We start from the raw sequence: 17,302 nt of genomic DNA, 5'->3' as shown, positions 1-17,302 counted from the left end.
GAGTCTCTCAAGGGTACCTACAAGAAGGATTGTGTGTGTTCCTCAGGAAACTTGATGGCTCTAGGTAACATTTCAAGGCACACCTTACATTTATACACGTCTTACTCAACTCCAAGGCAGAGGATGCAGAAGTCAAGCGCATTCATGATTGACATCCTTTGGTCTAATTGACATTTCTTGAAGGTTCTTACCTCCTTTAGGATTAAAGGAGAGGTTGGCTTGCTGAAACAAAGAAATGTGTGAACAAATTTCTTTAGACACTTACTTGGCACTTCAAACTTCCAAATCAATGTGCCAAAAACTATCTCAAAGCACTAGCAGAATGTGCTCATGTGTTGGAAGAGTGTGCCAAAGCAACTGTAGAGTGCAGTGTGAAGAAAATCAAAATGTGTTCTGATGAAAATGCCCTAAAATACTACAAGTTTTGAAGTGTCAAACTCAGTGAAGTGATAAAACGCCACCAAGAAAAGAGAGATAGGGAGTAAGCCAAGAATCCCAACTCATTGAGGTCTGATGCAATGCGATGAGTTGGCAAGAACTTTGAACAAAATGCTGCAGATCCACAGATACAATCTTGTCAGTCGGTGCTCTGATGTTACCTAGTCTAAAATACCAAAGAAGCTACATGAAACTGAATTATGTTTTAATAGGAGACTAACCAAAAAACTAGGTCAACAACAAGAGCAAAATACCCAAAGAGAAAAGCTGAAAGTCAAAAGAACAGACTACAATTGTCTGATGAAAGTTGGGGACAGCTCCTTCAGAGACTTCAGTCTTTGAGCATAGTTGAGATAATGGTTAGAAGATTCTAGAAGGTGAGGCAGCAGTAGCTGATGGATGCACAAGGGGCTGAGATGAGGGAGAACTTCCACATGCTGGCTACTTCTACAACCACTAATTCTTTGAGGCAAACCCTTCGGTCTACCTATGGAAGAATGAGAAGCCAGAGTGAAACTCCTGTGTAGATGGTATCTTTAAAGGATAAATAATAAGAATTATACACTGATCTGGTAAAGAATCTGCAAAATATAATTGTGAAGCATAAAATAATGAAGACGTAACAACCAAACGTGTGAAGAAAGAAGGGCAAAATACAATAGAACTAATTGACCCTGCACAAAACTGTGAAGTGTTCATAAGGCACCATTAAATACAGAGACAAATGCATCAAACAGACTAAGGAGACAATCACTCAGCCAGAAGCACCCAGGGGAAAGATACTAAAAAGGCCAGGACTATTCTCTACAGATGAAAATATGTTTATACGTGTGTTCTCTGGAATATTTACTATATTTTTAATAAATTTGCACAACATTACATCTCTTCTTTGTCAGAGCTGTTACTTACCCCAGTTTTATCACATAGGCGCAAAGTATGAAAAGATCCCACAGCAAATAATTCTCCATCCGGAGCCCAGGCAACAGATGTTATAGGATAATCATGAGGCTGAGAGCTGTACAGTAGACGACCATAACTATCCCACACCTCAGAAAGAAAAAATAAATTATAGTCTGAATTTATTTTGGACATATTTTATTTTAGAGGCATCATTCTTCTTATTTTGGACTTCTTATTTTAGAGGCATCATTTCCTCAGCTGAAAATATTTTTAAGTTGTAGAAATATGTTTATTTTTTAAACAAATTGTGACATTAAAAAGATATCTAATGCATTTAACAGTTGGATTTGTGTGTGTGTGTGTGTGTTTTTATAGTATATGCACAATATAACAGCTGGGCCCAATCCTGCATGCTTTGCATGCCCAAATCTCCCAATGAAGTCAAGTTTGGGCCCTTCTTTTGTGTATCCTCTCAAGATTTTATAGCAACAAATGCTCTGTAAAATCAAATTCTTATTTCTAAGTTATTCTAATGCATTCTCCTCCATCTACTTGGAAAACCAGCTCTCCACAAAAATAATTTTTACCTGAAGTTGGAATTGTTTTGCTAAAATATGGGAAATATTATATTGATGTCTGTATTGTGCACTATTAACTAGTGTTTCTTGGTGAATTACTGTATGTTTTTTCCTAGACCTGTATGTTTCCTAAATACTTTTGATCATTCTATTTCTATAGTAATATCAAATATAAAATCACATGCACATCAACTATCAACAGCCAGTCAGCAATCAAGCCAGGGGACAGTGAACAGAATCTTTATGGCTGTATATTCTCACATGTCTCACAACCTACTGAGGCCCAAAGGCATTGAAGAAATTATTTATGCAGAAATGCTGTGGGATTCACTTCTGTAATGCAAAATAACTGTTACCTCAGTTTCATGATTCTTTATTTTTGTTGTAAACATTTTTCACCAATACAAGCAAGGGGATGCCAAATTTGTGTGGAACATAGGTAACTTTGGGACTAAAATGAGTGATATCTTTTGAAATGGAAATATATACCTCTCACATATCCTTCATCTCATTTCCCAAGCTGTTAATGTGAGGTGTGAAGTAAGTGTAAGACTCTTACTGCTGAATCTTAAAACTATTAAAACTACAGTATTATTATTTTTCTTCATAAAAAAGTTGATAATCAGGTTCTCAGTGTAATTTGGAAATCCTCCAATGACACTGCCAGTAGAATGCCAGCAAGAACACTTTATGCATTAGTAACTTATAAGTTTATAAAAGTTGTCATATTGATGAGTTTTTTCTATTAAATAATCAAAGGACAAATTAAGTTTTTATTAAAACGTATTATCTAGTTAAATGATCTTAGACTGACATGAAAAAATGTGTTTTTGAAATGAGAGCAATTGCTACAAAAGTCCTTTTATTATTTTTCTTTTTTAAGTTTCTCTTTGCTCAGGCTGAGCTCTAATAGTTTGTGTAGGGCAGGAAAAGTAGGCGAGGTTATATGGGGTTGGCTAACATATTTTAGCCAAATGTTTTAGTTCTCCTTTCGCCCTTCTTTTTCTTTACAATTCACTGTCTTCTTAATGCATCTTATTCTTTCTTCTTCTCCGTTCTCATTTCATACCGATCAGTAAAATCTTCAAAGAATATTGTTAACTCTCACTTCAGTACAATGACAGTCACTTCTTTATAACTTTACTTCTATTTTCCCTCCTAAATATAGCAGATGAAATTTAAACTTTAACGTTTCTTACATTTTCCACCAATTTTTCTTATCAAATGACATTTCAAACAAATGGTTCCTTAGAATGTGTTAACTATTTATGCTAAACAATTTGTTCCACCTTGCATTTAGCTGTGACACTCTCAGTACTTTTCTCAGATCTGAAGAAGAGTTCTGTGTAGCTCAAAAGCTTGTCACTTTCACCAACAAAAGTTGGTCCCACCATGTCTCTTTAATTTCTTTATATAAAATTTGAGCTTTGTACATTTTTATTTTGCTGTGCATTATGTTTATGAAAAAAATAAAACTAGAGTAATTACAATATACTGGCCCAATTCATACTCTCAAGAACCATATGGAGGGATCATCCACATGCAGATTTCCTCTTCCCCTGGATCTTCTACCATACCCTTCATCAGCTCACAGTTCCCCAGTTTCCAGACCCTGCAGTAGACTCACTACAGAACACCCAGGTCTGTGCAGAGGGTAGAAGAGAACTTGGGGGAAGCTGGGAAGGTGTAAGTTGGCTGGGAACATGACTGCAATGGGGATAAAATGCACATCAGTCCCCGTCTTAGGAATTATAGCTGGAGGCCACATATTCCTCCTCCCACAGGGACCTGGAACAAACCATTCCAGGGAGGATGTATTTCTTGGGAAAGTATCTCTACTGGAGCTATGCTGGCAGGAAACCTGAATGGTGAAGGGTTGGTAGCTTTTGAAGGCTTATGGAGTCAGAGCAACAGCAAGGGCAGAGGGTTTCTGTTAAAGATGGCCCTTGGCCTCCTGTCATTCCCAGGTATTTGCCAGGTCTGGGCAGATTATTTGCAGGTGGCAAACCTTGCCCTCCAACAGCATGATGAAGAGGGATCTCAGTGAGTTCCCTTATTCCACAGCGTGGATGATCTGGGCCATTATAACTAGTATATTAACAGGGAGTCTATTCATAGTATGCAATGATCTGAGAGAAGATTTAAACGGAATGACTATATAATTCAAAAGATTTTTTTTTAAATCACAGCACATAAATGAGAGACTGTTAGAATTCAGATACCAACTAATTAAAGTAAGTTCACAATTAAGGGAGAAAACACAACATGCACCCTTTATTACTGACAAAGAACAGTGTGCCATCTATACAATTTTCCTAAGGATGCCATCTGTATTTAGGTAACAGGATAAACTGTGTTTCCCCTTTAATTGTAATTTCTTTACTTTTCCCAGTTCATATCTTAGTCTTACTATTCCTTCAGCAGCTAGGGCTTGTCTGCCTGGTACAGAAATGCACACTAGAGGGGTGCAAAGTGTAGAGTGCTCTAAAGTGTTGTGCTCTAATTGCTCCATGTAAACCCTACTGTTGCAGTCTAAAAGGTACCTAGCAAACGCTGATGTAGTCCCATTTGAAATAGTACTATGTTAACATGTGCTAGGAATCTTTTCATTCAGTGTAGCTGCCATTTCCTGAAAACCTTCAAATTTCACTGACATTTTTCTATCTAATTGGATTTGAGTTTGAAAGGTCTTGGGAAGGTTGGAGAAAGTCAGTAGTGCCTAGTATTGTTACTCAGTTGCTGCTTTAAATATTTATTTAAATAATTTAATCCACTGTAATTAAAGTTAAACAATACACACCTTATATTTACAGTCTTCACCAGCAGACAGGATAAGGTCATTGACTGAGTTCCAATCAAGTTTTAAAATAACTCCATCATGGGCTTTCCACTGACAGGAAAAGAAATAAATTAAGTACACATTTAAATCTAGCAATTGCTTTTACTATTATTTTAGTATTTATTGTTTTTTATTCTGGTAACATGTATAGGCCCCAGTCAGGATCAGGTTCCAGTTGTGCTTAGCACTGTACAAACACAGCAGATGTGGTCTCTTCCTGCGGAGACTTACAATTTAATTTAACAAAACACACAATAAGGGGGAGTGAGGACAGGGGTAATAATGAGGTTATGCACTTATATTATGTCTACGAGTCTCCACAATTTGAATGTTCCAAACTACAATAGGATTTTTTATTTATTTATTTTTAAAGCCTCTGCATCTTCCTTCTTTTTTATTAAAAAAATTGAAGTCTATTTTTGTTTATTTGAAATTTCTGGGTTTTTTATTTTAAGCCTCTGCTTGTTACTATTTAGGCCTCTCCCTAATTTTTTTCAACATCGGTTTATATCTGTCCTTTCATCTTTTTAAACATGGATCTATTTCTATTTCTTAAACTCCATTTAAACTCCAAAAAAGCCATTTATTTGTGTCTCCACTTCCCTTAAAATATCATTTTCCACTCATTTTTACTGTTTACTTCTATCAAGAAGTAGCTTTATTGAGAATATTAACCTGACATGTTAATATATGAGGTAAACTCTACATAACTATTTATACCTTATAGATTCTTGAGCCCAAAGACTGGCCATATTACTGATATCTTACTAGTGAAACAGCTTTTAACATGCTCCTCACATAAAAGTTGTGCAAAGAAACTAGTGATTTACTCTGAATATATTGATGCACCAGGACACCCCCAGCCCTGCCCAATGAGGCGGGCACCAGGGTCACTGGCAGCTGTCCCTGGTCGCACTCTTGTGTTCGTGCGGTGTGCATGCTCCCAGACAGGAGACGCAGACAGCTGCATGGCAGGGCTGGGAGCAGTACAGCTGTGCCAGAGGAGCTGCCAGCATCGGGTGCTGGCTCCTGGGAGTGGCAGCCCCACATTCTGCTCCTTTCACCACTGCAGTTCCTGGGAGAACCATGAGGTTCCACGGATATAAATTTGTATCTGCGCAGGGCTCTACCTATATATTAGCTCCACCACAAGACTGGATCTTCTCTCTTCTGCATTTGAATCAAGCAGTTTCCTCCTCTACGCTGCCTAGGCCCAGAAGGAGAACAATAAATTCCCCTCCCTGATTTCAGTTTCGTCCCTGGCTCTGTGCACAGTTGCAGGGAGAGTCCTGATCAGTCTCAGGCTGGGTATGCTCACCGTAGACAGAATCTTTAGGGAATTTACCTATGAAGCTCTAGCAGGTCTTGAGTGAATATGTGCAAAGTGCTATTTTTCAAATGCTTATAACTCAGCCATATTTGGATGGATCGTCACAAAGACCATAAGGCATATATATCTGACACAAAGGCTACCGCCTTCCAAATTTCAATTCTCCTTTCCAAAGCAAGTGGGCACTGAAGAGTCTCAAAGAAAAGATTACCAAATTTTTTAATATGTGCAAAACAACATATTTTCCTTAGCCAGAAATGAAATTTTCCAAAATTTTGTAGTCTGAATGGTTAAGATTTGGCTAATATATAAGCAACTCAAAACAATCTTATAATGGAAAGTGGCAAGCAACCTTAATAACAGGCAGTGCTACTACCTATGATATTACAGTTAAAATAAAATTTGAATTTTGACTAAATAAAGGACATATATAAATGGCCCAAGCAAGGTATGGCTTGCTATGAAAGCTTCACAACACATCTTCACCAATACATTTCAGTCTTGGTTTGCAGCGCATCTATAATTCCAGGCCTCAATACTGCAGATTTATATGCAAGCTTTACTTTAGGAACTGTGAGTAATCCCATTGACTTCCTTGTAGGATTGGAGCCCTAGTCTTTATTCTTTCTAGTTTTTATTTAATTTTAGTTTTAAAATGCTGCCCATACCAAATTATGTGGTGGTTTAGTTGTATGACTTATATGAAACTTTATATTACTTGTAAAATATCACTGAAGCCTGATATGTAAATTTTATATTAATGATACCTGTAAAACTTTAGCATTTGGTTGAAGAGGTTTAATAATCAGCTGCTTCCCTGATGTATAGAGAACCTTTTCTGAATCGGGGCCCCATGCTACTGAGTAAACTGGTGTTCCTGTAGAAAGATAGAAAAAATTGTATCTTATAAAGATTATTTGAAAAACACATGCAGAAATTATTAAAGGCACTTAAAATGATTAATAAAACAAAATGTTGCAGAAACATTTGGAATGTTTATATACTGAAGAGATAAAACAGAGCTGTTTTAATACTGCTAGCAGAAATAATTTCAATATATTTACTATATACCTTATTGATATTTAAGAACAACTGTGGTGCTAAACAGCACAATCTAACATGGCAAATCTACCTGCTTCCATTGGTGATTCTACTGGGTGGCTACAGGAGTGAAGATGAATCCAGTAGGTTGACTCTTACAAGTCTTTAAAAGATTCAAGCAGGAACCTTACAAAAGAATGACACCTCTCCATCTTTTCTTTCCAGCCGGCAGCTCTTCAGAGAATTATCATCTCCGTGCTCCCATCAAGTGGGCTAATTGCTGCCATGGGAAGAGGTTATAGATGACTGCTACCTGGTTGGTGCAGGAGAGAGAAAACTGTCCCCCAGCTAAAAGGAGTGAGAGGAGACCATCCTCTGTCCTTCACACTAACTTAATTGCAGCTCTGGCCATGTTTAGTGGCTTCCACGATAGTGCACACCACTACAGAAGCAGTGATGCCATCAATATCTAAAGAAATTGTCTGGCCCCTGAGGAAGTGACAAATCCCACTGTATATAGAAATAAAAACGTAGATGGTGAAATTCTGGCAAGATTGTCATCTGATGGTTGTACATTGGCTTATGTGGAATGAATTATTGGTCTCATTTCAATTACAAGTATATAGGTGCCCATGTCACTTTTAGCTCTAAATGGCATCCTTGAAAGCAGCCTTATCAAAGGTCAAAGATTAAATGGGTATGAAAATTGAACTATTACACCTCTACCCCGATATAGCGCTGTTCTCGGGAGCCAAAAATCTTGATGAATGAATTTTATATATTTGACTTTTTTCCGCCCCCGGAGCAGTAGCCGCCCTGCTGCTGCTTTATATGATATATAATATAATGTGTGTTATATCGGGTGGCGTTATATCGGGGTAGAGGTGTATTTTTAATCACATTTGTATACATACCACTTTATGTACAAATGTCCCAGTGCCCCCCTTGGTTTACAGTTCAGTCTGAAATTTAACTTGATGACAACTACTGAACAATAATGAGGGCAGGAAAGGAGGCACAGGATACAATCATATTAGGTTGTTGCTTTGGTTATCCATGTGCCCATCTTGATGGTTCTGTGTTTTATAAAATGTTTTTGTTGGCTTATTTATTGACAAGCTACAGAAAGTTGTTATGGGTATGGTCCATATTGATCAGATCCAGAACACTGGTGGGGTGATGGTAGGAGAGCTTACACTGCCACTGTCCAAGCTATATACACTGTATATTCTGTGGAAATGTGTGGAAGTTTCAATCTTCAGGTTTATGAGTCTGGTGTCTTTCACCAGTGGTGAATTCATTTAATTTAAAAAAAATAACCCTGATGCAGTGCCATATAGGTTGTTAAATATTATAAAATCAAGACATATGTCCTTGCAAGGTCAATGATTAACATAATTCATTTAAAGTGAAACCCTGGTCCCACTGACTTCAATGGACATCTTGTCATTGATTTCAATCTGGAGTTGAACCACAGACCTAGTCATGAAAAGCTTTGTATTCCATTATTACTAATATCTTGGTGCAGCTGCATTATTCTTTATCTAGTGTTTAAACATATATTGAGGCTGCAATCAGCTATAATGCATTGAACTACAACTCTGTTCTGATCAGACTTACCAACTGTGAAAATAAAAGAACACTGTACCTGCCTTTGAAAGCTGCATTAGTGAACAGAGGGTCAGGAAACCCAGAAAAGACCATTTCTGACAGACTCATTATTTCACTATTGATTTTCCCCCCTAAAATTTGAAGGAAGTTCCATTATTCTACTTCTTCATGTTTCTGACACAGAATCTGAGAGATTCACATTTACATCAGGATTGTACCTGAATTTCAATTTACAGCTAAGTATCAAATCATCAGACAAAATGAGGTAAAATGTGAGCAGATCAAGACAACATGCTTGTTAAAACATAAGTTACCTATTCATACTAGCACTCCCACCATTTCTACCCTGGGTGATAGTGCAAAACTGTGAAAGTGAAAAAAGATGTTAGCATACTTATAGGGTAACATTTTCAAAAGCACTTAAGTGACTTAAGAGCTAAAGTCCCATTTGCAAAAATGACTTAGGCACTGAGTGAGTTAGAGTGTTAAGTTGCTTTTGAAAATTTTACCCATATCATCTGGGGTCCTCTTTCATATCTTAGCATCAAGCAGCCTTCAGATTTTTTCTTCTCTACAAGGAAATGCTTTTACCCCTGCATTTGCCTGCTCCATTTCTGCTGCCCTTCCTCAGTGTTTGAACAGAGATGTTGTCCAAGAAATCCCTCTCCTGTGCTGCCAGTTGGCCAGAACTGACACAAGTCTTCTAGTAAAGCTGTGGAGTGGCATCATTAAGACCCATAACTTGGAGAAATGTACCTAAAATGTACCTAAAATGTACATTTTTATGTTTAGCAAACAGGAAAGAAATGAAGAGGCAAAGAAGTTAGTCAAGTGTGCTACAAATCACTTTGTGGTTTGCAGACTGAATTCCTTAATGACATTCTCATTAAAAGTTCTTGCTACCAAAAGCTGTTCTGCCTTCAGAACTGTCTGCATTAATAATGAGTGACTCCACTTGCAAGTTATTCACATGAAATATTGTTCTCATGTCACTGTCACATACAGCGGTCCCATGCTAGGGGGGGAGGGAGAGAGAGAGAGAGTATGTGCAGCTCGCCACAAAAATAATAGAGCAGCCCCATTTAGTGCATTGCTAAGAATCATAGGATAACCACCAGTAATCCATCACAGCACATGGGCTATTACACTACCACTGTAGATGAAGTAACACGGGTCTGGAGGGGTAGGCTTTGCAGTTGAGATGCTCAACCCGTGCTAAGATAGCCCAGGATAACTGCAATAAAGATTTACCCCAGAGTACAACTTCATTTTACATTGCAAGAAATGTCAGGCAAAATGTATCAGGTACATCAATCTGTTGCACTGTGATTTCAGTGGAAGGCAAGAATGTGAATGGAACACTGTAGGAGCACAGATGCTAGAATGGATGACATGCAAGAAAACGGCTAAAAATCATGAGCAATTGACAGAGTCGAGCAGCGCTAACTATAGGTATCACTACTAACTCTGCCAAAAATAACAAGAATGTTCTATCTTTCCACCATAAGAATTGACTCACATTTTAAACATGTCTCAATCTGCTCAAATTTTACCTCATTTTATCTGTTTGATACTTAGCTGTAAATTGAAATTCAGGTACAATCCTGAGGTAAAAGTGAATCTCTCAGATTCTGGGTCAGAAACATGAAGTTAAATAATGCAACTTCCTTCATAAGAGGGTTTTTTTTTTTTGTTCTGTTTTGTTTCTGAGTGTTTGGGAGGAGAGTACAGTGATCAAGGGCAATAACAAGTGAATGAAATGGGTAAAACATTTAAGCAATGATAATTCTACCACCTTTTAATAAGATGACAGAAGATGACACAAAGATGATAGCAGATGATACAAATTTATTCAAGATAGTTAAGTCCAAAGCTGAGTACAGAGTTACAGGGGTCTCACAAAATTAGGTTACTGGGCAGATGAAATTGCCAGATGAAATTCAACATTGATAAGTGCAAAGTAATGCACACTGGAAAATATAATCCCAACTACACATATATAATGGGTTTCTACTAAAAAAACAAAAAAAGATATTGGCGTCACCAGTGTGCAGCAGCAATCAAAAAGGCAAATGGAATATTAGGAACTATTAGGAAAGGGACAGAAAATAAGACAGAAAATATCATAGTGCCACTATATAAATCCATGGTGCACCCGCATTTTCAATACTGTGTCCAGTTCTCGTTGCCCCATCTCAAAAAGTGCATAGTGAAACTGCCAAAGATTCAGAGAAAAGCAACAAAGATGATCAAGGGTATCGAACAGCTTCCACAAAAGGAGAGACTAAAAAGATTTTGGCTGTCACTTAGAAAAGAGACGACACCAGGGGTGGGGGAGAGATATCATGAGAGGTTTATAAAATCATGAATATTGGCGGGGGGAAGCATTATTTACCCTTTCTCATAATACAAAAACCAGGGGTCACTGGATGAAATTAATAGGCAGTAGGGTTTAAAACAAACAATAAGTACCTTTTCCACACAACACACAATTAACCTATGGAACTCACTTCCATGGGATGTTGTGATGGACAAATATATAATTGGGCTCAAAAAAGAACTAAATAAGCTTAAGGAAGATAGGGCCATCAATGGCTATTAGCCAAGATGGTCAGGAATATAACCCCATACTCAGGGCAACCCTAAACCTCTGACTGTCAGAAGCCAGGAGGGGGAGACAGGGATTGGATCACTCCAACTCCAACTCTCCCTTAAGCTCTAGTACCGGCCATTTTTGGAGTCAGGATACTGGACTAGGTGGACCACTGGTCCAAACCATTATGGCTGTTCTTATGATAAACTTAAAGAATATTTAACACAATGAACATAATATAATTACTTAATGTTTTAACTAGTATAAGATCCTAACAAATTCCCAATCAAGTCTGTGGGAACAGAGTAAGCTTTCAGTCAATTTAGAATAATCTATTGGGGCCTGATCCTGTAAAGTGGATGCTGAAGAGATGCCATGCCTTGCAGTATCTTGCCCTAGATCAAACATAAACTGAAAGCAGAAGTAAAAGAAAGGTAAGATAGTCATTCACTGGCGCCCAATTCTACCCTCAGACGTATATGCAACTCTCAGCAAAGTCAATGGAAATTGGACATGGAGTATACCTCAGAGCAGAATTTGGCTCTTGCCTTTGCAAGTTTTACAACACTGAAAGTTATTTGACTTGAAAATGTACAAACAATGACTTGAAAAAGTGACATCTGGCATTTTTGCATGATATCAATTGAGAAATAGGTAACGGCATATATTGCAAAATAATTTATAAAAATAGATGTTAAAAGGATTGGAGGCTTATCTTACTTTTTGCACTGTAAATGTGAAAAAAACATTATATTTGAGCTATGAACTTCCTTAAAACAACAGAAATACATTTTTTTGCCTCCACTCCTGTGGTTAAAAATGCCTTCGACAGGTTGAAAGGATTTAGATAATTTGTTTTAGAGAGAGATAAGGGTCTGACATTTAACCCAAACCCAGGTGCATGTGGTTTCTTAAAAAATGTCAAAAGGTCACATGATCTCAATGTACAAAGTCTGAAAAACAAAACTTAGTTGGGTGTCTTAACTGAAATAGACTACAAATGCAAGACATTCCAAATACAAAATCAGCAACATTTTATAGTCATTAGAAAGGGAAATATTTTAAGAAATAGATATAAAAATAAATATTTTGCAGCTTGTCACACTAGCACTTCTAAACTATATTGCTTTAAAGTAAGCTTAAAAATATCTGGAAGGCTGTATCAGAGTTCAAAGCTTAGTTTACCAAGCCAAGCTCAAAAGTAGGTCTGCCTGTATGGACCCAATTCAGTAAAGTACTTCAGCATGTGAGTAGCCTGACTTCACTAAGCCTGCCTCCTTGGGTTAACCTACGCATGTGGTTAAATACTTTGCTGAATCAGGACCTTTAAGAGTTTAACAGTGAAAATCAGCCAATCTGTATATGTAAAAGAATGTACTAGAACATATGTTAAAACATTTCATTACTGTTGTTATGTATTAAACTTTTGTCTTCTTTTTATGTGTGATAACTTGCATGAAAATAATGGCAATACATGGCTCTGTCATTAAGTTACACCATGTTTGTATACACCTCCTTTCTAGAGTGTGTTTAATCTGTGGAAACATGCCAATTCCAGGAGGGGTGGGAGAAATTCCTATGTTAGAACAGGGATGAAGAACATCAAAAGTGAAAAAGGATATAGGTAACAAGAGTTGGTTATTTGCATTCTCTTCTCTGAAACACTGAAAGAGACTGATGTGTAACACAAAGCTATCTGTAATCAGACCTTATGGGGTTCTGCTCTCCAACTACACTTTAAAAATGTATGAAACTCCTAGGCAATAATATAATAATTTTGGTATTTCCTTGAGGAAAAAAATACAAAATATATTTTAATTTTTTTCTCATCTAAGTGGTCCAGCTTCACATTCAAGCTGAATTCACATTTAGGAGCTAATCTCCAACTCCAGCAGTCTCTCTCATCTCCCCCACCTCCATCCAAACAAAGAATAGCGCTTCTGCCTTTGAGGGCAGTTCCTAGGCCCTTTTGTTCCCACACCGATTGGCTCCTCCTCCTTGCCAGCCACTGAGGATTCAGAGAAGGGGATAGTAGCTATCACAGATCAGCCACTCCAGAACTGTTATCTCCCACCCTGTGGCAAAAATGATACATTTTTTTACGTCATGGGCTGAAGTCAGAAAATAAGTGAGCCTAGGGGGAAAGGGAGAAACTGGTAAAAATATTTTACTATTTTTCCCCAAGAAAATAACCATAAATTACAGTGTAGTTGGGATTAAAACTAGCCTAACCTCACTTTAAACAACATAATTATTTTATGGCTGTAACTCACTAATACCCAGAACTTGGTCCGACAGAGTTTGAGTTTTTTGAGTTTCTGGGAAAGGCTCACCTGTTTTCCCTGACTTTGAGAAAGGAGAAGGTGAGGGAAGTTACAAGAAAGCTTTGGGGGGGTCAGCATCTGTTCATTCTTGTTAATAGAGTGAAGAGTAGAAAAGTCCATAATCTGTGTCACTGGTTTATTTGTAAATTTTATTTCTGATATACATGTATCCAGGATGCCCTGATGGTGCATATTTATATTTCCAATAACAAAAACAAAAGATCAATATTTTATGATCAATAATACATTGGAGGAACTGCGGGAGAAGAAATAAAATCAATTTTTAATACCAAGGCCACTCAATAAACTCTTCTCTTTGTGGTCAAACTGCAACTAAATTTGGGGTAACACTCTAAAAAATTCAGTATTTTTATATTGGGGAAAATATTTTTCTTTTAGACTGTCATCTTATTCAAAAACAAATGAACTGTTTTTCTCAAATTTAATTTAAAAAAGTTTGCCTTAAGGAAGTGAGTAACCATGAAACATTTCAGTTTAAAAAAGAAAGAGAGTTACCCTTTGTAACTGGAGTCCTTCAAGATGTGTGGTCCCTCTCTGTATTCCACAGGAGGTATGCATGAGTTCCATGCATCTAAGACCAGATAATTCTAGCAAGCAATGTCCATTGATCTGCACCTGCACCCTTCCTCTCCTCATATTCTGTGCTGAAGGTATAAGAGGTTGGGCAGACTGATGCCTCTTTCGTTTCTCCTCTTACCATGAATCAGAGATTATTTGAAGCAGAAGGGAAGGATGGCAGGTAATGGACTACAGCTAGGGACCACATATCTCAAGGAACTCCAGATATCAAGGATGAGTAACTTTCCTTTCTTCTTCAAGTTCTGGTCCCTATGTGTATTCCACTGCGGGTGACTGGCAAGCACTACTTAAAGAGAATGAGGGAGTGTAAGGATGCAGGTGGTATGGCTGCTTGCAGAACTGCCATCCAAAAGGATGAATTAGTGGAGGAGGCTTGGACCAAGGCATAGTGTCTCATGACTGTGTAGATGGAACTCCACATTGCTGTCTTGCAAATATCAAGCAGAGATACTTCTTGAAGCCACTGAGGATGCATACCCCATGTGGGGGAGGAAGGTATTCCAGTTAATAACGAAGTAGGATACAGTCAGAGATCCACTTGGAGATCTTCAGGGAGGAAAGAGTTTGTCCTCAAGCTTGTTCCACTACGACACCAAAAAGCCTAGATGAGTTTTTGATCTGTTTTGTTCTCTGTAGGAAAAATGCCAAAGCTCATCTCAAATAGAGAGAGAATGAAGTCTCTTCTCAATGCTGGAGGTTGGGGGATTGAGGAAGAACACAGGTAAAGTGGATAGTCTGGTTTGTTTGGAATTTCTAAATTACTCTAGAGGTGAAATATTGTGTGTGTGAATGGGGTTACTATTAGGGCCCCCAGTTCACCTACCCATCTGGCTAAGATGAAGGCAATGAGGAAGGTAACCTTCATAGACAAGTGTAGCACTGAACAAGTGGCCAGGGGTTCAAAAGGTGGCTTGCTAAATGTTGAAAGTACTGAATGAAGATCCCATTGAGGGGCCAGTCTTATTACCAGTGGAAAAGTTCAAAGAAAGCCATTTAAGAAGCTGGAGATGACTCAGTGAGTGTGATCAAATGCACCCCTGTATTCACATTGTACATACAAGCATAAGACTCTTTTTACAAAAAATGCCTTGTGAGGTATCATTTGAAAACTAATAATTCACTGGTCAATAATATCATGGTGAAATGTATGTATCAGCATTATATGTAAAGTTATAAATTCCCTCTGTATGATGTTAGTAGCACATATTCAAACCCATGCAGCCCTAACTAAGCAGAAGTGGTTAAACAGGTCTTTCCTAAACAAAAGAAACTTCAATTTACATATAAAAAGTAAAAAGGGTCCTTGAGACAGCAAGGAGACAAGGCAAATCTGCATTTCAGCATACACAGGGGAAAAGAAAGAACACAGGACCACCTTCACTTCCAGACTCCATGTCACCTTTCTGATGGTTTGAATAAACTTTGCTTTGAGGAGTAATCATAAAAAAAAAAACATTTCAAAGGGTGAGTGGGCTATAAAGGTGAGGGGCAAAATACCCCAAGTTCTCTCTCTCCCTATTGTCCCTATCGCTCTTTCACCTAAGAAGACAAAGGAAGCAGCCTTTTGAGAGGGATCCTGACATGAAAATTTGGTTGCTGGGAACCTGTGGTAAGGATTTTACCTTCAACCAAGTCTAGTTTGTTAAGTATTAGCTACTATAAAGCATTTAATCTTTATTTCTCTTGTAACCATTTCTGACTTTAATACCTTATACTCACTTAAAATCTCTCTCTTTGTAGTTAAATACATTTGTTTTATTTTTTAATAAAAACGAATCCAGTGTTGTGTTTAAACTGAATTGTGTTTGGTAACTCCAATTAAAGTATCAAACTGTTGTATATTGACCCCTTATAAGGCTATGGACCTATAATACCTGAGCTCTCCAGGAGAGGGTTGAACAGTGCAGAACATACATTTTGAGGAAAATTCAGGATTGGGAGTGTGTTGGAATCTCCCTGCAAGTAGTAACCAAGGGTTCTGGAAGCTGGAGTGTGGCTGGTGTGTTGCTCACAGGCTGCTAGGGTAAGAGTTGGACCAGGACTGCAGGTATACATAGACACTCAGGGTGTAACCTGCATTCTATTAGGCTGTTGGTGAGCAGCCCAGGTTGGGACCTGTAACAGCAAAACATTGTGAAGGGTTATGGGGCAGGCAGTGACACAACCTCTCACTGGTCTGGACTGCACCCTGGAATGTGACAGTGAGTAAAGAGAGTAGCCATCCGTTGGAGGGTGTCATGTGCTGACTAACACCAGGTGAATCTATACTGAGCTAAGGGAAAGATCCTGTCATCTTGAGGGTAAAGAGGTAATCCAAAATATCAGTAATACCCATTGTCTCAGGAGACAAATGGTGCTGCTGGGCCCAGATAGAGAAACACTTCCACTTGGCAAGATTACCAGAAAACGTTAAGTCCTTTCTGCTGTTAATGAGAATGGGATACGCTTTCAGAACAGGAACATTCTAGGTCCATTCAAATACCAAGCTGTGAGATGAAGAGCTTCAAGATTGGGATGTCTGACCCTGAGGTTCTTTTGAGTCATAGGTTCAGGAAGGGATGAATGCTGGTGAGTGATTGGGTTGACAGATGTAGGTGATCCAAGAACCAGAAATGCCTGGGCCATTTGGGCGTGATGAGCTCTGTTCTGATTAATCTTCTGCAGTAGTCGAGAAAGTAGTGGGATAGAAGGAAAGGCACAGTTCAGATAGTCTGTCCAAGGAAATGTGATACTTCTGAGTCTGAGCCCGCCTAAGCCTCTGAACCCAAGCCTGCTTAAGCTTGATGGGTCATCCCTGAGCCAGAGCATGATGAGTCATCAGAGACTATTACCTACAGGTCTTGTGATATGACCTAGGTCATTTCACCAGGGTTCAGCCAATCCACAGGTGATCCCAAGGTAGGTACATAAGCACCTAAAGAAAGCACTCTCTCCTGTCTGCTCAGCATCACTCAAGTCAAGAACACTCCCATTGCCAGTAGTTTCAACAGACTGCCCTTGCCCCTACTCCTGCCAGCACTTGCTTCAGCTTCTGCTCTAGTGTTTGCC

The 17,302-nt window shown here is 38.3% G+C and overlaps 1 protein-coding gene across 6 annotated transcripts in view; it reads right to left on the bottom strand.

The window, feature by feature from the left end:
• Nucleotides 1–17,302, bottom strand: part of IFT80 (intraflagellar transport 80) — a 168,043-nt gene that overhangs the window by 82,214 nt on the left and 68,527 nt on the right. For 5 of the 6 annotated variants that reach the window (XM_039489312.1, XM_039489311.1, XM_039489310.1 and 2 more), the window contains exons 6-8: nt 6,853–6,962; nt 4,717–4,806; nt 1,348–1,485 (exon numbers count right to left, since the gene is read on the bottom strand). In XM_039489312.1, the coding sequence (XP_039345246.1) occupies nt 1,348–1,485; nt 4,717–4,806; nt 6,853–6,962 (338 nt within the window). The remainder of the gene's footprint in view (nt 1–1,347; nt 1,486–4,716; nt 4,807–6,852; nt 6,963–17,302) is intronic. The other variant, XM_039489314.1, reaches the window with a different exon arrangement.

This window comes from Mauremys reevesii, linkage group 9, assembly GCF_016161935.1.
Source record: "Mauremys reevesii isolate NIE-2019 linkage group 9, ASM1616193v1, whole genome shotgun sequence".
Lineage (NCBI taxonomy): Eukaryota > Metazoa > Chordata > Testudines > Geoemydidae > Mauremys > Mauremys reevesii.
This window is presented reverse-complemented; position numbering and strand designations above follow the sequence as displayed.